This window comes from Chenopodium album, chromosome 10, assembly GCF_948465745.1.
Source record: "Chenopodium album chromosome 10, dcCheAlbu1.1, whole genome shotgun sequence".
In the NCBI taxonomy this organism is placed as follows: Eukaryota; Viridiplantae; Streptophyta; class Magnoliopsida; order Caryophyllales; family Amaranthaceae; genus Chenopodium; species Chenopodium album.
In genome coordinates this window covers 19,222,723-19,248,592 of record NC_137843.1, presented here as the reverse complement: position 1 = coordinate 19,248,592, position 25,870 = coordinate 19,222,723, and the positions used below count along the sequence as shown (strand labels likewise).

General features: G+C 33.2%; 1 protein-coding gene across 3 annotated transcripts; it reads right to left on the bottom strand.

Moving 5' to 3' along the window:
• Window positions 1–20,943: 20,943 nt before the first annotated feature.
• Window positions 20,944–25,801, bottom strand: LOC145562329 (putative zinc finger protein At1g68190). 3 transcript variants are annotated; one of them, XM_081622566.1, is made up of 6 exons: window positions 24,929–25,801; window positions 23,469–23,902; window positions 22,533–22,886; window positions 22,236–22,460; window positions 21,828–22,144; window positions 20,944–21,207 (listed from the first exon to the last, which is right to left on the bottom strand). In XM_081622566.1, the coding sequence occupies exons 2-6, from the start codon at window positions 23,877–23,879 to the stop codon at window positions 21,081–21,083; spliced, it is 1,434 nt and encodes a 477-aa protein (XP_081478692.1). In that variant the 5' UTR covers window positions 23,880–23,902; window positions 24,929–25,801; the 3' UTR covers window positions 20,944–21,080. The 3 variants fall into 3 exon arrangements, with proteins under 3 accessions (XP_081478692.1, XP_081478691.1, XP_081478693.1); XM_081622565.1 differs by having other exon boundaries at window positions 24,946–25,801; XM_081622567.1 differs by having other exon boundaries at window positions 22,548–22,886; window positions 24,946–25,801.
• Between the last annotated feature and the right edge of the window lie 69 nt (window positions 25,802–25,870).

Here is a 25,870-nt window from a genome sequence, read left to right as displayed (position 1 = left end):
TTCAAAGGGTTACTTTTTGCATGCAATCTCAAAAGTTCTGCATTCAATCTGAGGGTAACATTTAGGCATAAGTACGGTCACGTTTATGCATGAAAAGGGTAACAATTATGTATTCAAAGTGTTACTTTTTGCATACAATCTCAAAAATTTATAGAAATTACCTTCAGTTGCATTTGATTTGGTTGTTTGTTCTAAATTTGAATCAATTGATTTATCAGGAACCACTTGATTTTCTGCATTGTGAATTGCGTCTTCTGCATTCTCAATTGCTTCATCTGCATTATCAATTGCTTCATCTGCATTGTCTGGATGGTTGAATATTGGTACGAATTCATCTCCAAAACAATAAGTTTCTTCTTCTTCTTCTATAATCGATCGATTTAAATCGATTTCAAATTCAGTCTCAATTTGCCTCTGTTTTTGTAGCAATTCGTGAATGAGATTGCTGCAATTTGTTGTATCGAAAGTCAAATTCTCCATTGATGATCGAATTCTGCAATTTGTAAGTTTTCTCACTTTCTTTGTCCTTAATTGATGATCGAGTTCTTCTATTTGTGCGTTTTCTCACCTTTTTTCTCCTCAATTGATGATCGATTTCTGCAATTTTTGCGTTTTCTAACCTTTTTCCTCCTCGATTGATGATCATTTTCTGCAATTTTTGTGATTTCTCACTTTCTCTCTCCTCAATGGATGATCGAGAGCTGCGTTTTCTCACTTTCTCTCTCCTCCATTGTTGTTCTGCGTTTTTTTGATTTTTAGGTATGAAATTCCGCGATTTGAAATTCCGCGATTTAAAAAAAAAACAGTAAATATGTTGCACGTGGGAAAAACCCGATGTACAGTAAAAATACTGTATACCGGGTACATGCAAATGGAATTGATAATGTTATTGAACACCGGTTTTTTTTAAAAATTTGTGCAAATAGAAAAGCTGTCAAAATAAAGAAACAATTTCCAAGTTTTTTTTTACAAAAAATCGAGGATAAGTGTCTTATGATCTTATCAAGTGAGATACGGAGTAACACCTAACACTTTATTCAACTTGTTCATAGATTTGCTCCAAAAAGATAAAAAATAAATAAATAAAAATAAATAAAATAAATAATAAATAAAAATAAAAATAAATAAAAAATAAAAAATAAAAAATAAAAAACTTGTTCATAGATTATACCCGTAGACTTTTTAATGGTGTAGCCGTGTAGGTGCATTTAGAAGCTTACTATGGAGCATAACATTGCACGATTTCGTCAGCCACCCATTATCTTGTAACGTCACACAACATGAAAGAATCTTTCAATATTGTGAAATGTTACACAAAATAAATAAGATGACTTCAAACTTTCAAAGTCAATAAATATCAAATATATACGGATTTGACTACTTGAAATTTGAACCAAAAAAAAAAAAAAAAAAAAAAAAAAAACAACTAATTGAAATTAACGGTAATAAAAAAAAAAAATAGTTATCACAAACTTAAGTTTCATATGTGGTTGTTCACATGTGGTCGGGGTTACTCGGTCATTAATCAAGGGTTACTCAGTTCGGTCAAGGGTTAGTTGGTCGATCAGGGACTACCCTATCATTATTGTTTTGATGTGTTTAGCCGATCACACGGTGTGGCCAACCATATAAAAAACGCACTGAACAAGTTAAATTAATTTAACTTTTTTTTTTTAAGTTTATATATATATTACAATTAAGGGCTTATTCCCTTCACCATATTTCAAATAATATTCTAAAACTAGGATTAAGGTTTTACTTTTCTTAAACTTAACAAAAATAATTTCACTTTAGCAAAAAATAAGGGTACTCAATAAAAAAAATCATTTAATATTTTACATATACACGGAGCTATGAAGTACGACTGCCAAAAACTGAGTGCATATAATCTCCTTTAAGTTGTTTATATATGATGAATGAGAGAGAATAAAGCCCTATTCTTCTAGATTTAGGATCTGTTCACATTTATTTAATTTCAGTTCAGTTCAGTTTAATTCAGCTCCAATCGGTTCAGTTCAGTTCAGTTCAGCTCTAATCAGTTTAGTTCAGTTCAATTCAGTTCAGCTCCGAATTTTTCTCTCTCATAAAATATTCATTTCAACTCAGTTCAGTTCAGTTCAACTCCAATCAATTCAGTTCAGCTCCAATCAGTTCAGTACAGCTCATTTCAGTAAATGTGAACATACCCTTATTTTTAGTTCATTTTACTTTATCTACTATTATAATTACTGTTAATTCAATTTATATTAATTAGGTTCAATGCGATTTAATCAACTTAAAAGAACAGTGTCTAACTTCATCTTTTATTCGTTAAAAGAGAAGAAACTCTTTTGTTAGAATGATGAAGCGAAATAAAATTCTTTGTATCTTAACAACAACAACAACAACAACAACAACAACAACAACAACGTTTGCCTTTAAATTGGTCAAATTTGAAAATCAGAATTTTATCAATCTTACGTATTAATGTACAACCTTATCTAGCGATATTTGATTTGAGGAACATAATACACGGATCAGAGTATCGTAACTCATAATTATGAATAAACACTATAAAAAGAACATCATGTAGGGAAAAACTCAAGGGGGCTTTTTTATTTGATTAAGATGGTAGAACTCAACAAATACAAGGTAGATAGATGACGCTTGCATTTTCTTACAACAGGAACGTAACATAATAATGCCCCTCATAACTGGGCATAAAATAAATAAAAACGATATTGTTAGTTGAGACGAACACTACAAGAGGGGGTGAATTGTAGGTGAGTTTCTAGTGGCTACTTTTGCGGAATATAAAAACAGAATGTAAAGGAACTTGTAATGCACACAATGTTTTACGAGGAAACCTTCCAGGACCCAAATGGAAGTAAAACCTCGACCCTCTGAGGGATTTCCAAAACCAAATCAATGCACTATAATAGGGCAAACACACAAGTTACAACCTATTATACTCAGACCTTTACTCACAAGTTCTAGACTGAACTTGCTACACAGTAGGACACTATCTTAACCAGCCTAAGTCCCTGACTTTGATTCACTCGTACTCCCTGAGCACTCTCTCACTCACCTTTAACCCAGAAGCTTTCAACTGTATGCAAAGATAAATCATACACCCTAAGAACCCAACCAATACAAACTATTGACTCCTAGTATATGAAAGGTAAGCTATGCATGAAACCCGAAACAAATATGACAAAGTTATGGACTTGGCAAACATACACAATTAAGCACACTTCGATTTTTTCACTCATAAACTCACAGAAAAAAATGAAATGAGATTTCTACAATTTATACAAGACTTGCTCGTATATAAATGTAACACCCTAGAAATTCCTTTCTTTTTAAATACCTATTTTGCCATGTTTAAAACTTTAAATAGGAAAATCTAAGACATTACCGCCACCGTAAAAACGGCTAAGGCAACTATCAAAGACACACAGCGGAAGACTAATTTCAAAACCATTCAAAACAAGTCAACTTGAAAAGTCAATCAACGAAAGTAAAATAAAATCAACCTACAACTTGGAACCATTATAGGCCCTTATTAGAACCAAACCAAATTCAAAACCTCTTTGTTAGTCATGCATAACATTAATATCATAAATGATTAAAGCAATAAACACATCATATACTTATAAAAACTAGCATGATTCGCTCTTCACTCATGCCCATTCATGAATATGCTTCATCACCTGAAAAGCTTATCTCTACCTATTTCCACTACTCTCCATTAAAAATGGGTCATCATAGGGCCAAGATAAAGAGAAGGCTAGCAAACACACAAAATACACAATCAGCAAAGCTGAGTACATAAGCGTAATTAACACACTAACATACAATTCCCTATCAACACACAACTTACCTCGTTGCATCTGTTTTTCAAGCATACAACATTCAATAAAAGTTCTCACTAGACACTACATAATTTATTTAATGTTGACTACGCATCGAACGGGTTTTCCCCTAACCTCCCCTAAATAAATTGAGGTTACTGACACGGGAGCTAACCTTGCCAGCATCAAAAACCACTCGTAAGTGGCGAAATTCCTGTGCATAATAATAAAAAAAGGAATGTACAGCGTCCTGTACTCCAGTAAAAGTTATGGTTAAATATAAAACCCCATAACTACCCCCATATGTTCATACTCAAGGTATATACGTTCCAAGAGTTTTGGTGCGTAATCTCTTTCACTTTACGTTATTTACAAATTATTAAACTCGGTGATGACTCTCAAACCATAATCATTCAATCAACAATAATTAATCAAACAATCAAATATACTAATTTAATTCTTGATTAATTAGTGACCACATAATATTTAATGTTGAACCCTTTTTAATTCTACCTGGGTGCCAATGACACCTTAAACGCATAAAGCGCCACAAATCCTATCCCTCGATGTTGAAAACACCTTAAGTGCACTAAGGCACCAAAAATATAATTTACTCCTCGTGTACAAAGACAATTAAATAGCTCCTTCCTCATGCTTAAAGCATCAATAAAAACTATATGAACCCACCATAATAAAATTCCTTTTTTAATATTCCAAACCAAATTAAACATTTAGTTTAATTAAACATGCTCTCTAACATGCCACAAATAAATATGTGGTTCATAAACAATATTCCAAGCTATAATTTTCCGTCCAATAATCCATCACAAATAAATCATGCTTCATAATCCAATCATCAATAACAACCAAACCATAATTTCCATTCCAAATCTAGCATGATACTACTTGTAATCAATTAAACACACTTAGCATGCTACTACATCGATAAACTTATGCTAAGTACGCGAACGTACCTTGAATACGATCTAAATATCGCCACAATTAATAGAAATCACTCACTTCAAAGTCTCTTACAATTTAAAATCATAGAAGAGTATTAAAATCCTCTCTACACAAATTTCCAGCAATATATACTGTTATAAAACCCCTCATAATTTAATTAAAATAAGATGAAATTATATTTAAAACATCATACTTTTATCCCAATTAATGGGTAATTGAAATTCCTTAAAGAAACTTGATTTTTAATGCACTACCAAAAGTTTCAGCATTATATTTTAATGAAAACTTGCTGTGATTAGGCCTTAAAACACTTTAATCAAAGATTTAAACCATTGTATATCATAATCCTTCAATAATTTATAAATTAAGAACCTAGGGTTTCAAAAATTGGGGCTTTTTAATTAAAAACATAATCTGAAAATTAATTAACATAATACTCATAATCAAACATCAAAAATCAAATCCCAAAACTCATAATTAACAATTAGATCTAGGATTAAACTAGTTTTTAAAACAAAGTTTTAAATTTTTTTTTTTAAACAAATTTTTAAATTTTTTTTTTTGTTCGAAAAAGGTGGCTGGCTGGCCACCACTGTCAGCTACCGCCGGCTGGTGCTGTTGGTGGCTGGCGCCGATGGCCCACCAGTGGTGGTGGTGGCCGGCGGTAAGGGGGAGGCCAAAAAGGGGAAGGGGAAAAAGAGAAAGAAAAATAAAGAGAAAGGGGAGAGAATTTTACCTTGGGTTTTCTCCACTCTGGGCAAAGTTTGATTTGCCTCATGTGTTGAATATTTATACCCCTTCTCTAGAACCCTTCTCCCTAAACTTTCCTCTTTTAATTTTCCTAATCCCTTCCCTAATAAAACTTTACTTAAAATAAAACTTTTCTAAATTAAACCCCAACTTAATTAAAATAATTAATTAAATAAAATTTTCTTTTATAATTATTTCCAAACTTATTTAAAGTAAATATTTAAAATACTTTAAATATTTAAAACACTTTAAATAAAACATTTCAATTTAATTAAATACTTCTCAAAATACTTATTTTAATTAAAATGCGTATAAAATGCTTCAATTTCCCCCTTTTTGATGATGACAAACTTTAGCAAACTTGTAAGGAAAGTTAAATCAAATAGAAGACACAACTTAAAAAAAAAACAAAACAAAGACAAAAATACGAAAAGCAAACAAAAAAAACAGAACACAAAACAAACTTAACTAATAGCATCAATATTAGAGAAATTTCTGATACTTTTTCAACTAGAACCCAAAACAACTTCAGCCTTCAAGTTTGCTTCTTCTTTTCCCCCTTTTGGCATTAACAAAAAGTCCTTCACTTCAAGTTATTAAGAACCTAGCCACAGCCCCACAAGCAATTCATCGAGTGTGGGAAACTGAAGGCAGCACTGCTAACTTTCCTTTAATTAGTTCCACTCTCTTGCATATGCTTTCATAACACACAAAAACACTAATTAGTTCCACGCTGCTAACTACAAGCAGCGCTGCTTACTTTCCTTTAATTAGACATGAAATTCCGTTGAAAAAAGTGAATTTTCCGACGGATTTTCGTTTCGACGAATTTAACAATTCCGTCGAAAATCCGTCGGAAATTTCCGACGTAAATAAAATCCGTCGAAATATTTATGCTTTCCAACGGATTTTTCTGTCGTAACTTACCATTTTCGACAGATTTATAGTCCGTCGAAAATTTCCGACGGATTTTTCCGTTGGAATATATTTCAAAAAAAGAATAAATCCATTTTTACAAAACCCTAAAACGTTTCCCTTACCCACTTGTATTTCCGCCACCTTTTCTTCTCTCCTCTTCTCCTTCTCTCTTTGCATTTCTAGTCGATCTTTATTTTTCCCTGCTCCTTCTCTTCTCTTTCATCTTCTCTTTCTTTCCTCTTCTTTCCTCTTTTTCGATAATCACCAACAACACCACAATCACTAACATCAACACCGACATCAACATCAACAATAATTTCGGTCAAGGGTTTCGCCCTTTCTCTCTCTTCTCATGATGAAAAGAAATTAAGGTTTTTAGGCCAAATTCGACCATTAAAAGCCTAGATCTAGACTTTTTATGGCCAAATTTGGCCTTGTTAAACCGTTTCCGTGGTGAAATTCAAAGCATATTTCAATTTAAGGTATGTTTTATGTTTTTATTTTTCGATTTTGTTTCTGATTTTTTTTCCTTTTTTTAAAATTTTTGGATTTCGGTGGTGGTGGTGAGTGTGGCTGATTTGCGTGCGTGTGGTGGCTGGAGATGGCTTGCGGTGGTTGTGGGCTTAGTTGGGTTTGGGGTTAGGGTGGGGATAGTTTTTAGATCTGGGCTTAGGTTAGTTTAGGGAGAGTGGCGGCCTAAGTGGTGGTGTGGTTCAGGTAAGGGTAATTGGTGGTGGCTTTGGTTTAGGGTTAAGATGAGTGGTGGTGTGGTTCGAGTTAGGGTGATTGGTGGTGTGGTTTGGGTTTGGGTGAGTGGTAGTGTGGTTCGGGTAAGGGTGGGGATAGTTTAGATCTGGGCTTAGGGTTAGTTTGGGGTGAGTGGTGGACTGGTGGTGTTAGTGGCTGGTTGTGGCTGAGTGGGGGGTAGTGGCGGTGGTGGTGTGGTTTGGGTTAGGGTTAGGGTTGGTAGTGGTTGATGAGGGGGGTAGTAGCGGTGGTGGTCTGCTGGGGTTAAGGTGGTGACACATCGTGCCAGGGGTGGTGCGGCGTGTTTTTTTTTTAGTTTGGCTAAAAGATTTTCCGAAGGAAATTTTGTCGGAAAGTTACGACGGAATACTGTTCTGTCGGAGATTTACCATGAATTCCGACGGATATTCCATCGGAAAAGGTCGATTTTCCTACAAAAGTTTTTCCGACGGAATTCCATCGGAAACACGTTTACCGACGAAAAATAGGGTGTTTCCGAGGGATTTTTTCCATAGGAAAACAGCAGTTTTCTAGTAGTGAAACACACATGTATAGGCCAAATTCCAAATAGTCATTCAAAACCAAAAGATTATCGTCCTGCCAAACTTGTTCAAAATTATTACAGACCAAATTTTTCAAAATAAAACTAAAATTCGAAATTGTTCATGATAAATAGCAGAAATTAAAAGGACTAGGCTAAAATAGGCTAGGTAGGTTGGGCTGGAAATAAGCTGGGCTAGGTTTGTAGGAGCTCAAGAATCTTCTTGTTGTCCTCTTTGGTCTGGTTCATGTTGGCCTCCAGCTTGGTTTCAAGGGTCATGATAGCCATCTGGAAATCCACCTTTTGTTCCCTGAGGCTCTTCTCAAGACCCTGAACCGTTTTCTCCAGCTTTTGAATCTTCCCTGTAGCTGTCTTGAGCTATTTTTCTGAAATTCCAGTCCTATCAGAAAGCTCAGCCACCTGTCCTATTAACACATTGTTATCTTTCTCATCCAGATCCAGAGGCTTCTCCATGATAGTTTGTGGTACTGAACTAGCTGACAATCTCCTATTCTTTCTTAAGGGCTCCTCCGGAACTGCCTTTTTCCTTCTTCTTTTCACTGGCTGATTTCTTTTCTTCTACTCTCCTGACAGACCCATTCACAACTTCCAAGCTTATTCCCAGGAGAGTCTCTCCATTAATTACATTCTTAGCTTTTTCCTCCAATCCACCATAGATTCCTTTGAGTTTCACACCTAGAGACTCAAAGACAGTTGAAAGCACAACTCCATAGCCAACTTTGTTCTTGCTAGGAATGCAGTGGGCTAGATGTTGATACATCAATGAAGGAAAATTTATCTTTATTTTCTTTGCTAGACAGAAAATCACAGCCATGTTCATCAAACATGCTTCATTCTTCTTCTGAGTTCTGGGCAGAATTGTTTTTCTCACTAAATTGAACAGCAATTTGTTGAGAGGGCTCAGATTATTATGATTTATGATGTTCTTTCCCCTTTTGCCTCCCAGAAACTCAACAAAATCTCCACCTAAAAAGTTACCAACTTCACTATAGATTTCCCTTTAATATACATTTCAAAACCCTCAGTTGAAACTATCAGAATAGTTCCCAATTTTTCAACACCAAACTCAATTTTCCTTTTACTAACTACACTAGAAATTACCCCTTGTTTCACAGAGAACTTACTACAGAATTCATTCATAGCAGCAGGGTATAGTAAATTATTATATGCAATAGACAAAAAGTGGTCTCACCCCTGAAATCGAATAAGATCCAGAAATTCCAAAAACCTAGACTTCCTACACCATGATAAATCAAGTCTTTGACCAACAACATACCTCTCAGCACTGGCTGTGAGTTCCGATTGCTCATCTTCCTCTTCTTCCTCTACTTCCTCTTCTTCCACTTTTTCCTGAACCCCTTGCACAAAATCCTCTACTTCCTTGATGTGCTCCTCCATTGATTTTTCTTTTTTTCTTTCCATTCTCTAACCTTTTAAAGCACACTTGAAGTTGAGACTTCCCCCTCAGCATTGCTTTAATTTCATTCTTTCCTTCTGTCTCTTTCTTCGAAGTGGAAGATGTAGACTTAGGGTTTTCTGAGGTTTTGGTTTTGTCTGGAGAGGAATTTTACTTTACCATTGGTAGAGGAGAGTTTTCTTCTTGGATGCATTTTTCGGGGTGATGAGAGTGGTCTGATGAACTGAGTTCAATAACAATTTCCAGGGCTTTTCAAGATTTTGGTTGTTTTAGGGAGTTTGATGGTTTTACTGAGTGGGTTAATTTGATTTGACAGTGGTGTGATAAGGTAGGTAAAAGATGCCTTTTATAATTAATGAAGTAGTGTGAGGGAAATAAAGAGACTCATTGTTTATCATTAATTAAACAAGTTTAATTTTTTGCCAAAAATAATCAGGATGTTTTTACCAAAAATCTTCTTCTTTCCAAATTCAATTAATTTCCAAAAATACGCTTTTTTAAAGAACACAGATGTACTTCGAATAAGCTTTCAACACATATGCATTGTACATTACTAATTACACACACAATTAAGTGTTTGTGAACTAACCTCTAGAAATTCACCAACGGTGACACTTCAGCTATGTTTAGCACACCATAATTGTGCTAAATGCTCCTTTTTGCTCTATTTACACTATTTCTGATTTTTCCATATCTTGGAACTTCAAAAGCAATCAAGTCAGCTTGATCATCTCAAGTTCCAATCTCAATTTCTCATACCTTTTCTGTTCAAGGGCTTGGTTAGAATATCTGTAATTTGATTTTCAATAGGAAAAAATTCTAACTTAATATACCTTTGCTCCACATTATCTTTTAGAAAGTGATGCCTTATGTGGGTATGTTTGACCTTTGAATGTTGAACTGGATCTTTAGAAATACATATAGCACTAATATTATCACATTAAATAGGGACACATTCGAATAAAATACCAAGATCTCTAACCTATTGCTTTATCCATAACATTTGAGAGCAACAAGCTGCTGCAGCTAGATATTCAGCTTCAGCTGTAGACAAAGCAACTGTGTTTTGCTTCTTGGAACCCCAAGAAACTAAACAAGGTCCTAGAAATTGTGCCATACCTGAGGTGCTTTTTCTATTAACTAAATCACCTGCATAATCAGCGTCAGCAAAGCCATTTAAATCTAATGAGTCACTTCTAGGATAGAAGAGGCTCAAATCATTAGTTTCTTTAAAGTAACGAAGGATTCTCTTTACTGGTTTTAGGTGAGACTCCTTTGCATTAGCTTGGAACCTGGCACATAAACCTACACTAAAAGATATGTCAAGTCTACTAGCTGTTAAGTAAAGTAGGGATCCAATCATACCTCGATACATAGTTTGATTCATGCAAGTTCTAGATGGATCTTCATCTAATCTTATAGCTATACCTAGGGCTGAAACTAATTCGGTTTAAAACCGAACCGAACCACAAACCAAACCGTATCAGAAATAAGGTGTGGTTTTTTCTTTCTAATATGGTTTGGTTTGGTTTCAAAAAAAAGAAAATTTCGGTTTTTGGTTTGGTTTCGGTTTCAAGTTTTGAAAAACCGAAAAACCGAAATCCAAACCGAAATTTTGGCCCAGCCCAAATATAACCTAGCCTAATTCTGTTTTTACCGTATATAAATTAAAAAAAAAAACCCTAATCTATCATTCCTCTCAGCCTCTCTCACTCTCTCAATTCAATACTTACTCTCAGTCCTTCACTAGGCTCACTCCACCAGCGTCCGACAGTCACCGTCCATCGGCGTCCGTCCTCTCAAATCAAAAGCCCAAAGGTACGCTTCCTGTTGGTTGTTGCTATTATTCGCTAAATTCAAATGTTCAATTACTTGAAATTTTACTAATTCAATTGCTTATATTCAATTCAAATGTTCAATTTATATATTATAGGTTGTTGATGTTCTGCTACTGCTGCTCGCCTATTTGTTGTTGTTGCTGCTAACTGTCTGGCCTGCTCGCCTATGCTACAGATGTGTTGTTTACAGATTGTTGTTGAACCCTTTTTCTTTAATTTTTTTTATTTGTCGAAGTGTTATATTGGCAAATTTATAGGCATTGTAACTTAAAGTTAGATCTTGTTTATGTTTAATGTTTGCTTATTATATGATACAATTTCAGATTTGTTTATATGATTTAGTTTATGTTTATGTTTGGTTTGGTTTGGTTCGGTTCGGTTCATGTGCAATATTTTATGTTATAATACCTTGATGGGAAAAATCGGTGTGGTTTAGTTTTTTTGTTTGAAAACCGAAATTTATATGGTTTGGTTTGGTTTGGTTTCAAGAATAATATGGTGCCGTGTGGTTTACAAAATTCAAAAACCGAATTATGGTGGTTCGGGGTTTGGGCAATAAACCAACCAAAAACCGAACTTTCACCCCCAGCTATACCCATAGGATTTCTATTTAGTTTTGCATTATCAAGCTTGTATTTCTTAACCGGTTCCTTAATGAACTTCTGTTGATGGATCATAATGCCTTCCTCAGTTTGCTTAATTTGCAAACCAAGAAAGAAGTTTAATACTCCCATCATGCTCATCTCAAATTCTCCACTCATAAGTTCAGTAAAGTACTTGCATAGAGATTCATTAGTTGCACTAAAAATTATATCATCAACATAAATTTATACAACTAAGATATCAGTTCCATTTGATTTTAAAAACAATGTTTTATCAATTTCACCTCGTTTAAAACCATTTTCCAAAAGGAACGTAGATAGTCTTTCATACCATGCTCTGGGAGCTTGCTTAAGTCCATAAAGGGCTTTGTCAAGCTTGTAAACATGGTTTTGAAACTCTAGATTCTCAAAACCAGGAGGTTGCTCCACATAGACGTCTTCTTTCAGTAAATCATTTAGAAATGCATATTTTACGTCCATTTGGTATAACCTAAATTCAATATAAGCAGCAAAAGAAATAAGTAAGCGAATAGCCTCTAACATGGCTACTAGAGAAAATGCTTCTTCATAGTCAATTCCTTCTTGTTGATTAAAACCTTGTACAACCAGTCTTGTTTTGTTCCTGACAATAATACCATGTTCATCTAGTTTGTTCTTGAATACCCATTTCAATCCAATTGTCTTTTGATCAACTAGTCTAGGTTTCAGATGCAAAACTTTATTTCGTTCAACTTCATTTACCTCAGCCTGCATAGCATTAATCCAGTCAGCGTCAGTTAGAGCTTCAGTATAGTTCTTAGGTTTCATCGAAGATAGGAATGCATAAAATGCACATAAGTTCCTAAGCTGAGATCTGGTTTGAGTTCCTTTAGTGATATCGCTCATGATTGCATCAACTGGATGTGATTTCTGATGCTTCCAGGACTTTAGTGCAAAGTCCTTGATTGGATACATCCTTTCTTAATTGTTGTTGACTGGTACTTCTGTTGGAACTTGATTTTATGATTCAGCTTGAACTTCTTCTGGAACTTCCAGTTGTTCTTGATCTTGATTTTGAGCTGGAGTCCTTTGTGGATCTTCTGTTGTTTGCACTTCATTTGCTTCTGTGTTTATCTCACCTTCATTTTCTACATGCTGCTTCTCCAATGATGTTGATTCCTCATTTGGATCATACTTTCATACAAGTCCTATTTTAAAATCATCATCATCCTCCTGTACACCAATTCAATTGTTCAGTTTCATCAAAAATTACATGTACAGATTCTTCAACACACATTGTTCTCTTATTATAAACTCTATAAGCTTTACTGTTTGAGGCATATCCTAAGAATACTACCTCGTCACTACGTTCATCAAACTTTCCCAAGTTTCTTTTACCATTATTATGAACAAAACATCTACAACCAAAAGATCTAAAGTAAGAAATATTAGCTTTCTCCCTTTGATGAGTTCATAGGGAGTCTTGTTGGTAATGGCTCTAACTGATACTCTATTTAGAATGTAACAGGCTGTATTCATTGCTTCTGCCCAAAAGTTCCTAGGTAGACCGCTTGAAATCAACATTGTTCTGGCCATGTCCTTGAGGCTTCTATTCTTGCGTTCAACTACTCCATTCTGTTGTGGAGTTCTTGGGGCAGAGAAGTTGTGATCCATTCCATGTTTTGTGCAGAATTCATCAAATTGGATTTTTCAAATTTTGTTCCATGATTTGATTTTAGATGCACTAAGGAATTACCTGTTCTTCTATGTTCTTTCTTCATAAATGCAACAAACTCATCAAACGTTTCATCTTTGCTAACAAGAAAGAATGCCCAAGTGAACCTTGAGTAATCATCAACAATAACCATTACATATCTCTTACCACTTCTACTTTGGATTCTCGTTGGACCACAAAGATCCATATGAACAAGTTCCAAAGGTCTTTTAGTGCTTACCATTTTCTTTGATTTGAAAGAAACTCGAGTCTGTTTACCTCTGACACATGCATGACATACTTTATCATATAGGAACTTAATATAAGGAAGCCCTTCTAATAATTCCTTGGATCTAAGCTTATCAAGTAAGGTAAAGCTTGCATAACCAAATCTTTTATGCCATAGTAGAGGATCATCTTCAATAACACTAAGACATGTTAGACTGCTATTAGGAACCTCGTTGAGATCCACAATATATGTGTTCCCTTTACAAGTTCCTTCTAATAAAATGTTTCCAGTATCATTGTGGATGATTTTGCATTTATTAGAAATAAAGCTAACAGAGTTACCTTTGTCACAAAAATGTGAAATACTTAACAAGTTGTGTTTGAGACTGTGGGGAATATTTCAAGCATTACCTCAAACTTGAGCCCCACTGTGATCATACACTTAAGCATGGTGGCGTCCAAAGGGAAGGAAGCTAGAGCAAAAGAGTCGCCAACAAGTTTTAGGAACTTGTAAACCGTTCATAAGGTGAAGGTTACACCCCTTAACGATCTAGGAGATCGTCAACTCCAATAGGTCTGGAACCATGACTGGTGTTCGAGGATGAGGGTACAAATCCAACCTAAAAGAGATTGAACCTGCCCTAAAAATAGGCCTCTACTTTATTCTTCTCGTATTCATGTGCGCTTTCTGACTAACATGCAATCAATAGGTTTACCCTAAACCTGTTTATCTATGTTGGTTGAATTTAATGCACAATAAAACTATTATTGGCGATCACTTGAATTATAATCAAATTAGCCTAAACAAGATTATTAATTATCTTATTAAGCGTGATTACAAGTACAAATTCCCTTTAATCCTCCAAAAGAGGGCGTGATCAAGCAACAACAAATAATAATATATATCAAGCAACATAATAACAACCATCATAATTATAATCATAATAATAATCATAATAACGCTAAAACATAATAATAGCAAGATCCTAGGCAAGATATTAACTAGATTAATAACAAACCCTAGCATGTCACTAAACAATAAAGATCAAAGCTTTAGCCCTAACATGATACTAACATGCTATTAGGAAAGAAAATAGGAAGCACCCTAGAAATCATAATTGATATAAGCAAATCACCCTAAATATCATACTAAGGAAAGCATCCTAACATGATACTAGGAACCAAAATAACAATCTTAACATGATTTCTATATCATAGTATCAATTAAACAATTAAAGTACTTACTTAGATGCCTCGTACCTCTTTCTAATAACAAAATACACACATTACTAACTTCAAGGAAAATAATAAATTAAACAATTAAATTAAATAATTGAAATAGAGATTTGGGACCAAACCCTCAGAAATTATAACCTTTTACGTCTAGGGTGAAGGTAACTTCGAACTTGGCTAGATGTGTCTAGATCATGTGAATGTGGAATTTTGTTTGTGAAAAGTTGGTTTAGAAAGAGAGAGAGAGTATCAAGAAATTCTTGATGAGAGTTGGTTTTTTTTTATTGAAAACGGAGGTTTAAGGACCCTATTTATAATGAAAACAATCCGGATATGATAAAAAAGGAATTGAAGTTCGAAAAGGAATAAAACACGACGCTGTCGCCGCAATAGCCTCTGTCGCCGAGCGACAGAGTGCAGCGCCGCGCGACAAGCCAGTTGTCCGGCGCTGCAAGACAGTTTTTACGGATTTTGTTTTTATCATATCTTTTGATCCACAAGTCCAAATAAGTCATATAATATGTAGTTGGAAATCTCTTGAAGTCTACTTTGCAACCCAATTAGAATCAGATTAAAATCTTTTGTAGATAAAAAGATATGGCCGAAATAGTGGAACGGTGTCAGTTTTGGATAGAGTTTCGTATTCCATTCATATCTTTTTCGTTATAGCTCGGAATTAATATTATAATATATCATTGGAAAGATAATTTCAAGATCTATCCAACCATATAATATTTGGATAAAAATTATGAGGCACAAAAATAATTTCTTACTGTCTTTGAACACCTTTAAATTCGAATAGAATTAGGACTTAAAAAAGGAAAGTTTTATTCAATTTCAAACTCTTTGATTCTATCTTTTCAAAAAGGATAATTAAGATCTTTTAGAAATTCATAGAAGCTTCTAATTAAATCCTAATTAGTTTAGGAATGGGATTAAACCTTTGGACCCTCCACATGATCATTGGGTCGTAGGTAAAATCCGGTTTGGGCCCGGTGTAGTATTTTAGCCATGACAATGTGATTCACAATACACTATCAACTTAACTAATAATTTGACCATGATACTAAGTTCATGTCAATTGTAATTTTAATTCATGTACGTGAAAAAAAAAATCCGAAACTTATAGTAAAAAAAAAAATAAATAAATAAATAAAATCGGGAAAAATGCAGTTATAGAGTATTAACTTTTAATACTCATCTTACCTATTTCATAGGAAAGAATAAATATCTCTTGAAAATATTCATCATCATCATAACAAACTAAAATTATATTCATGAATCAACTTGATCTTCCGTTCTCATCTAAGTAACAAAGTAAGAGATTGTTCTCAAATCCATATTTAAACAATCGTGTATGATTTTTCCAAAATTTATAACTATTTATTGAAATACAATTATAAACACTAACCAATAAATAATTCATAATTGGTAAAATCAATACTAAAAAGATTATTTACATCTATCCCTAACATTATGGAAACAAACTTTGACTTTCTTATTTCATCGTTAATTAACTAAGGATAGAGTGTAAAAAGAAAGATCTACTTAAAGATATACAAGGGGAATATAACGACATTATATTCTATCAATATTAACTTATAATCAAAGTCAAGTTAAGCCGATTAATCCAAAGATCATTAATTTAGAGAAAATTAGTATGGATAACTTTCATACACATAATTACACTAAGAATTAAGTTTACCTAAAATGCAAATATGACTAATGTAATGGCCACAAGCCCACAAAAGTTTATTTTTTATGATTCATATGAACAAATGACTGAAATGACAAATTATGTCATACTGTCAATAAGTTCACAAGGAACTTATTAGAAAACGAAAAATAAGTAAAACAATTATCCTCCGTTAAACGAAAAAATTAAGTAAAATAATTATCCTCCATATTTCAAGTCAAATAGCCTAACTTTATTTATCACTTCCCGATGGATTTCAATTGTGAAAACTTAATCATGAACCTTGATAGAATATATGATACCTTAGGATATATGTGATATATTTTATCAAACATGTTATCCGAATAAATACTAAAAGAAGTAATAATGTAAATTGAAATTAAAATTAAATTAAAGTATTAGGATTAATTCATACTTATACATATTTAACAACTTGCCTACAACTTTGAGCAAAGAATTGGTAAAAAGCCTAGGCCGATCTTTTGATAATTTTTAGAAGTTTACCAACATTTAAAGTTATTGGATGCAATATAACTTTGTTTTACGAAATTACTTGCGTAAAAGAAATGATGATAATTAGCAATTAAAGAGATACTATATATATTTTTTTTTATCTAACTCCATTTCAATGAATCGTATGACTCGATAACATATCAATACGTACTATTGAACTCTAAATCGTAAAGCAATTTACACCGAGAGATGCTAATATGTGAAGGAAATAATATAATTTTTTTTTTCCATATAAGCCAATAACTCATGAGCAAAAGTAATAGGGAGACATGAACATAATTGATACTTACAGAACTATGTCGACAATATGTGAATTTCTTAGTAGCCTCCTCAAATCAATTATTTTATTAATTTGCTCAATTGGCTAGAGTTTGGTGATGATAACGTGTTATAAATAAAGGGAAAACATCAAAGATTGAGAAAGAATAAAATAATTATTCTACTTGTATTTCATATAAGGAAGGTATACATATATATATAAACAGTACAATTGATAGGGTTTGCTTGGAGAATAATAAACCCTAAAATCTAAAAAGTTCTGGAATAATACAACAATGGTGTAATGGGCATCCACAAATATATTTATAACATATTATTATTATTATTATTATTATTATTATTATTATTATTATTATTATTATTATTATTATTATTATTATTGTTATTATTGTTATACTCCATATTTTATACAAAAGGTTTTGTGTGAGACTTGACTCACGTGAGACCGGGCTCAATAACAAAATACCAACAAAAAGGCGCGGGTAAACTAAACCCGATCGCGAGGCCCGCGACACCAACTCTGCCTTAAATTAGTACTGCTTCTTCCTCCATTTTCTTGGATTGTTTTTCATCATTGTTGATACTCCGAAGAAGAAGGTTGAGCTTTGAAGATCGGCTTCCGAGTCTAGATCGAGAAACTACCGATTCTTTGATACTTCAACCTTTCTCTCTCCTACAACAACTAAAAATGAAATTATAGGAGAGAGAAAATCAGATCAAAAATCTGGTTTTTCATTTGATTTCTGAACTATTTACTTCATTATTCTTTCACCATTCGAATTTATCGATTCCAGAAAACTTGTTTTGTAAATAAATGTTAATTGTTACCTAATATAGTTATCAAGAAATTGCATGCCTTGTAAATCTTTAGCTTTCTTGTTATTTCAGAAGATAATGTCGGTGGGTACTCACATAATCATCAACTTCTCCCCCTTTTTGCTAAAGCTAAAAACAAATGATGAATGAAGCTGTAAATGTCCTTCACATGTGTTAATATTCAAATACATGACACTAATATTCTTATACATGACACTAATATTTTAATATCTGACAATAATATTCTAATACATGACACCAATATTCTTATACCTGACAATAATATTCTTATACATGACACTAATATTTTAATATTTGACAATAATATTCTAGTACATGACACTAATATTCTTATACCTAACAATAATATTCTTATACATGACACTAATATTTTAATATCTGACAATAATATTCTAATACATGACACTAATATTCCTAACACCTAACCATACTAATCTATTACCAAACAAAAGATTCCTAACACCTGACCATACTAATTTTTTACCAAACAAAATAAACCTAATACCTGACTATAATAACCAAATATCTGACATTAATTATTTAATATCTGACATTTAAAATATTTCTAACAATAATATTCTAATATCTGACAATGATATTCTAATATATGACAATAATATTCTTATATCAAACCTTACAAGTTTACTATCATACAAACATTAAAAGTTTAATGTCTGACATCAAAAGTTTTATATTTGACATTATAAGTTTTATATCAAACATTAAAAGGTTAATAGCTGACATTAAAAACTTAATATCTGACATTTCTTGTAAAATATGTTACTCCGATACTACATACTCTAAAAAGCTTGATCAGATAATGAAGTTTTACTGCACATAATGCAATTCAAGTTGTATGAATACTTTTTAATGGACTATTCTAGTAAAATACAGTTATATATGTATGGGATGACTCAGAGTATATTCCACTTCATATTGCCGATAAAGCAGCCGAGCTTCTATTTGGGAACATTAGTGCAGAAAATTAGTACAAGTCATATAAGTTCTTGACGAAGAATAGAATTTGAGAAAGTCGCCGCCATTGTTGAGAGTCCTTTCATGGTTGAAGGTTTGCAGAAGAAAGCAATAGAGATGAAGAAGAAGAATATAAAATCGGGCCGCGCGCGGGGCCTATTAATAGAACGGACTCATGTGAGTCTGTTCTACACAATATTTTTCCTATTTTATATTATGTATTTATGAGTGACTATGTAACTTCAAAATATAACTACTCTCGATAAAGAGTACTCCGTAATACATAATTTGCTTAAGTTTTTATTCTTCTTCAAAATTAATAAGATCTAAATATCATTACAAATGGCAATTAATGGTTATTTTTTTATAATTTATTTCATATGAGGGAAATATATAAATTATATATTTATTTCAATAAATTTTTTTATGTCGTGCATCGCACAGGACTTATCTAGTGCATTATTAAAAAAATTTCCGCCAAAATTGCTTTCTAAAAAAAAATATTATATTAAAAAAAGGTTGCATTTAGATTATGACTTTTGTTTTATATAAACTCTAAAGTAAACTTCCTAAAATATCAACTTGCACATTTTATTTACTTTGTATTATATATTTAAATATTAATACGAAATAATATATATCATGCGGTTTAATATATTGATCAATTGATTCATTTTTTTTTAATATAAATATATAATTATTAGATTTTTATTATAATTTATTCAACATCCGTGCATGGCACGGGATTTAACCTAGTTGATCAAATATATATAGGGTTACAAGGGTGAGCCTTAAACACGTTAGGAAATCTCACAAGATAATTATATAATATTAACAAACTATATCCTTTTATACAAAATAATATCTAGAATATTTATCATATTCTATCTGTTAAGATTATTATGCTAAGCAGTTTTGATTAGTTTCCTAAATTTTTGAAGGTTTAGCTTGTTCTGCGGCTTTTTTTTTTTTTTTTTTTTTTAAGGGAAGATCAATTCATTAATAAGAAGCCATACAGCATCAACAAAAGAAATCAGAAACGATAAATACAATGAAAATTGAATCAAATAACAATTCTAATTCTGTAGAACTACGATCGCAAGTGAGAATTGACATTGATGAATACCCTCGTCTCTTGAATCGCTGTCCTCTGCAGCCTTCTTCTACAAGGGGCCTTGGGATTTTTTATAGTCTTTGAATTGAACAAAACCTGATTCAATTAATTGTAATCGTTGATCTGACAATTTATTCAACGCCGCATGAACCACCACCAAAATATTAGAACTTTCGATGACAAAAGGGAAATCATCTACACCGATCAAGACCATCATAAGGATGGGATCTATTATTATAAGCGATTAAAAAGGAATTTGGGGGCTTACCATTGATCAAGAAACCAGTGGTAGCCCCTACCAATAATAATCACAATAAAGATCAAGGATAGAAGGATGAAGGAGGAAAAAGGGAGAAGATCGAAGGAAAACCCTAAAAAAATTGGGAAAAAAACTAGCAAAAAGCTAGAAAAACACCCTCCCAAGGAGAAACCTAGAGGGAAAACCCTAGAAAAAAACTAGGAGAAAAAGTGTTGTAAACTTGTATTAATATGCTTATGTGCTTTTATCCTAAGATTATTGGGACACAAATCATATTTTGGATATTAATTAGAAAAGGGAAAAAAAAAACTGGTTGATTTCAAAAATTTATGTTGACATGTAAATACTCTTAATTTGATTGGTCTAAATTGCAATTGATTACCAAAAATAAATGAAGAAAATGCTGGAGCTCAAATGTTTACGTTCATCAGGCTTCGGCTTAGGCTTATGACATTTAGTTCTACAATGCTAGAAAAAAAAAAGATGAAGCTTGTAAGTGTGTGGCTTGTAAATAAACATGGAAAGATCGAGTCAAATATCCAAAGCCAAACTTCTAGAATGAAAGAATGCACAATTGTACATACAAAGATCAAAACAAGGGAAGTCGTCGAATTCAGTTCAGTTCAGCAGCTCTTTGTTACAGTTGCTGTATCGGAATCAAAGCCCTGTAACTTGGCATACCGGCTTTTGTTCTTCTTATGCAAATCGGTTCTAGCCTTGCGTGGTGCAAGTTGAGTCTTTTTACAATGCCTGTAATAAGAAATCACATCAGTCCCTTAGTAATCTTGCACTATGGAAGGTTGCATAATCACACAACTCGTCTCCAATCTGAATTATTTCACCACAACATTCACTGCAAGAAAACACATTCACAACATTTACCACATATTGTTTTCCTCCTAGAAGAACACTGGGATGAGGAATCTGAAATCTTAGTTCTATATATAGCAGGCATTCAGAAAAAGATTTTGCTGAATCTCGAGCTTATTGAGACCAGCTAACTCGAAAAGGCAGGACAGGTAAAAAAAAGTTTTAAGTTGTGAAGTTGTGCACTAAAGATCTTGGATTATATAATTAGGCTAAGCATCATACAGTATCCAATCTGTGAAAAAATACTCATGTGTGATGTGTAACAAAGCATGAGAATGGTACAGAAGCTGCGCAACTGTTGATTCAGAAAACCTGTAAATCAGATGGTCACCAGTAGGCAGTAGCAGAGGTTGAAACTGATTTTACAGAAAGTATATCACTATTTTAGAAATTGTGAAATTTTCCGGATATCCTAAAATAGTATGTGACTATATGTTCCCGATGGAGAAAGTACTTAACAAATGATTGGTGGCACGTTCTTAATCGATTTGTTCACTTACATTCGAGTCTTCTTTTTGTCTTTTGATATTCTGATTGAACTTTCCAAACCTTCCATTTCTACACCATTTAACTCTTCCACATTGTTTGATGATTCACTTCTTCTGAAACTCCCTGAACTTTCGGAGTTTAGAAAGTCACTGCGACAGCTTTCAGCACTGAGCCGTGAACAAGTAAATGTAGCTGACCGTGAGTATCTAAAAGGATGTGGTGAATTCCCCACACTTTTGGATAGCCCACGAGTTACATGGTCCGATGGATTTGCTTCTTTCTTGAAATTAGTATGCTTATTGATGGACTCTAATGTAGCAGCCGTTTCCTGAAAAGGCAATGCAATAGTATTACATAAAATAAATCATTCATATATACATCAGAATAGATATGACACACATAAATGGATGATAAAAAACCTGTGTTGTTTCCATAAGACTCTTTTCCAACTTATTCATTGATGCCTTCTCAGTATCTGAACTCATAGGATCATCGTCTTCAATTAAAGCTCGGGTTAGGTCAGGATCACCTGTGAGTAAGTCTTCAAAGTTGCGGAATGTTATATCAACGTCTGGCATGTTGAAGTCATCAATGGATCCGAGTTCTTGACACATGCCAAGATCTTGCAAATTTTGCGACCAAAACTGCAGTGCCACATCCAAATAATCTTTGAGAATGTAAACCAGATTTTGCAAAAGCTATCAGGATCTACAAACCTGATCGTTGTCTACCAGACTTTTATTGTGCTGCCAAAAGGGATCTGCTACAGATGAAGATATATCTAGCTGAGAAATAGGCGAAGGAAAATGTTCTCCATTTAGCACTTGATTTGATATATCTAAGCTCTGAAGTTCATTAGTGATTTTATTGAGCTCCTTGGATTGTTGTTTGAGTCCTTCATTGAGCAATGTTCCTGAATTACTGTGCATCGAGGAGGATGTGACATACTCTCCATTATGTCGCAGTGATTTTTTCTGATTATCTCCTTCAGTAAGCTGAAGATTTTTCAACTCGAAAAGCTGATGCAGGATTAAACCATTGCTTTGCTCGCGTTGATGATTGCTGAGTTTCTGCATAGCAAATAATCTAATATAAGTGTTGATCCAATTCATAGAAATTATGTTTTGCACTTTGTCATTCCAAAGTTTCCACTTCTGAGTTTTTGATAACCTGATCTGTATTTGACGCATAAATTAGCATTAGCATTAGCATACAATGGGAATTCTGGTCCTTGTAATGTATGTCAGAGTGCCTACAAGTCTACACCAGAATAAGTTATACCAAGTTCTACGACTCAAACAAAAATGGACTCCACAATCCTTAAATTTCACTAATCAAATGTATCAACCTCTATAAGAATTTAAAGAGGAAAAAAACAGAATCATCTGTACTGCAGGGGAGGGAGATTCTGACAAACTCATATCACTGAATGACTGGAGATGTAATCAAAAAGCTGTTGTTAAGAAATGAATGAGGATTTTATTCTAGGTCATTGATACTCGAGGACTTTAGGTTTCTGGATTCTAAGCGCTTTTATAGGTTAGCACTTATCAACCGTTAACTTCTGCAGGGTAAGCAGGAAAAGATAAGGCTGTGAATTAGTCCATATTCAGTTATAACATCAGCTGAAATAACAGAAAATTTCAGGTTACCTTCTGCAGTTGGCTGCAAGAACCTCGTTCAGTATCTAAACTAGCAGTAGAAGTCGCAGACTCTACTGTCGAAAACTGATGGAGATCATTGACATCAAAGCCCCATAACTCTGCAAACTGTTTCACTGAAGGACATCCAGTAAAACTGCCAATCATCAGCTTCTTATGGTTAGCAAAACACTTGTGCAGGAACAAATCACATTCCTGACATGACAGCATCAGATGGTCTAAGCATCGAACACTGGCCGGATTTTCCTTGCAAGAATCACACAAAAGACTTCTTGAGTGACGACCAAAGAGTGCATTAGCTGAATGCACCTTAGCATCACAGGAGAGGCAGAGTAGTGCTGCATCTGCTTGGCAGTATACAACTGGCCCTGGCGCTCCACAAAATTCACATGTTTTTTCCATTTTCGAGTCCCTTTATTCATTGGCTGCAAATTATATAAAGATTGTCAAACCTTAAGTCCACAATTAATTGTCACATTGTCCCAAATGACAAATTTGGCATTAGCTTTAGTATCTAAAACAAGATTTATTTCTTACAGAACTTTCTACACATTAGAAACATAATGCTATATATTGTATATAACCATTGATAGTGATATAGGTTAATACAATGTTGTAGTTTGCCTACAACCGTTCCTAGTCTTGCTACAATCGATCGATTTAGTATTTTAAATTGGTCTAGTCTTCTAGCAACTTTTAAATTTTTTGAATTTCAGTTTGATTTAGGTTGGTTACATTTGTCCAATTTGGAACCAATGAACAAATCAAGTTTCAAACTTGCTATCTAATTTCATCCAAAGTTGATTGTCGATATAAGTTAAACTTCATAGGTTAATAAACTCAAACATTTTGAATATCTTTAACCAACTAAAACTACTTATATGATTGCATAGTATCTTATGAAAAACAATTTGTAACTATCTGTTTTGTCAACTATCATTTACTAATATTTTAAATGATTATAAACATAAGTCAAATTAATAGAGGGAATAAAAAAAATCTCTTAACTCTGGTTTCATGATATAAAATATAAAATAATGAGCATTTGGTAAGTCTATTCATGTCATCTTAATCATTTTAATTATTATGACTTAAAACTTCTTTTTAGGGTGAACTCAAATTAACTTATATTAGGACCCACTAGTTTCTAAACTTGTTTTGGTTAGATCTCCTAATGATCCATTCAATCCTACCAAAAAAAACATGTACAGAATTCAATCTCGAGACTTGGGTACTAATATTCATTACTTTTGTACTCACATGTTGTTCATAACGGCGATCCAAATTAAAATGAATTTCAAGTATTAATAAAAGAAATTTTCGAATATACAAACTTCATCTTATGTAGTTATGTTACTAAACATGTTCAATTTATTACATGAATAATAATGAATCATATGATTAAAAAAAATAAAAATTAAAAAAGATAAAATCATGTTATAGAAACATACTCTAAGAAAAATCCAACCTGAGAGTGAAGAAGAATCTTGATAAAATCTAACAAAGATTTGAGTGATGTACTTCTCCCATTGAAAGACAGTTAAGTCATCAGTCAAGATGATTTATCAGCAAACAAGAAACTTTTTTTTTTTTTTTATATATATATTTTGAAAAATAAAAAATAAAAATCTAGGGGTGTGTTTGGTTTGGTGAGTCCACTTTTTATCTAAAATCTATCCCTTTTTTGCAACTTTTTAGGGTGATGTGGAATGGGGTGATGGGCAAGAACCATGCCGACGTGGGTCGACCCACTTGGCAAATGTGGGTCCCATTTTACGTTATCCTGTTTTATTGGAAAACCTTTTCATGTCATCCAAAAGTTCACTTCCTTACCCAATGACATTGTCCCATCTTGCCACGTTTGTTCTATTATTACTAGTCTCAAAATTTAGCATTTTTGAAAATTGATGGCGTTTGTTATAAGCACTAGCTTCAGTTAGGCACTAGCAGCATGTCAAATCGGGTTTACAGTTCGGGTTGGATTAGGTCACAATGAAATCAAGTAATGTCGGGTTTAATCAAGTTAGTGATCAGATAGGATCACCCTGAATTTGATTGAACTTGGATCATTTTTGGCATTGCTAAAACATATACTATGTCGATTGTTTAGGATTGTCATTTTTCCACGCCCATATGGCCATATACCATTAAACAAAAACTGTGTAGAAAATGCTTTATTCATCATTCCAGAATTTTTATTTATTATTATTTTTTTAAAGCACTTTGCATGCACTTAGAAATTTTAGGAACATGGGAAAAAGTTTTTATTAGAATAATGAACAAAGTTTGTTCGTTCCATAAAGTTCGGAACTATGAGGTTCTCAGTTCTCACTTCATCCATCGGACCAGAAAAACTCGTTAAACCTAAGCCTCTACAGTTAGGGAAGAATAAC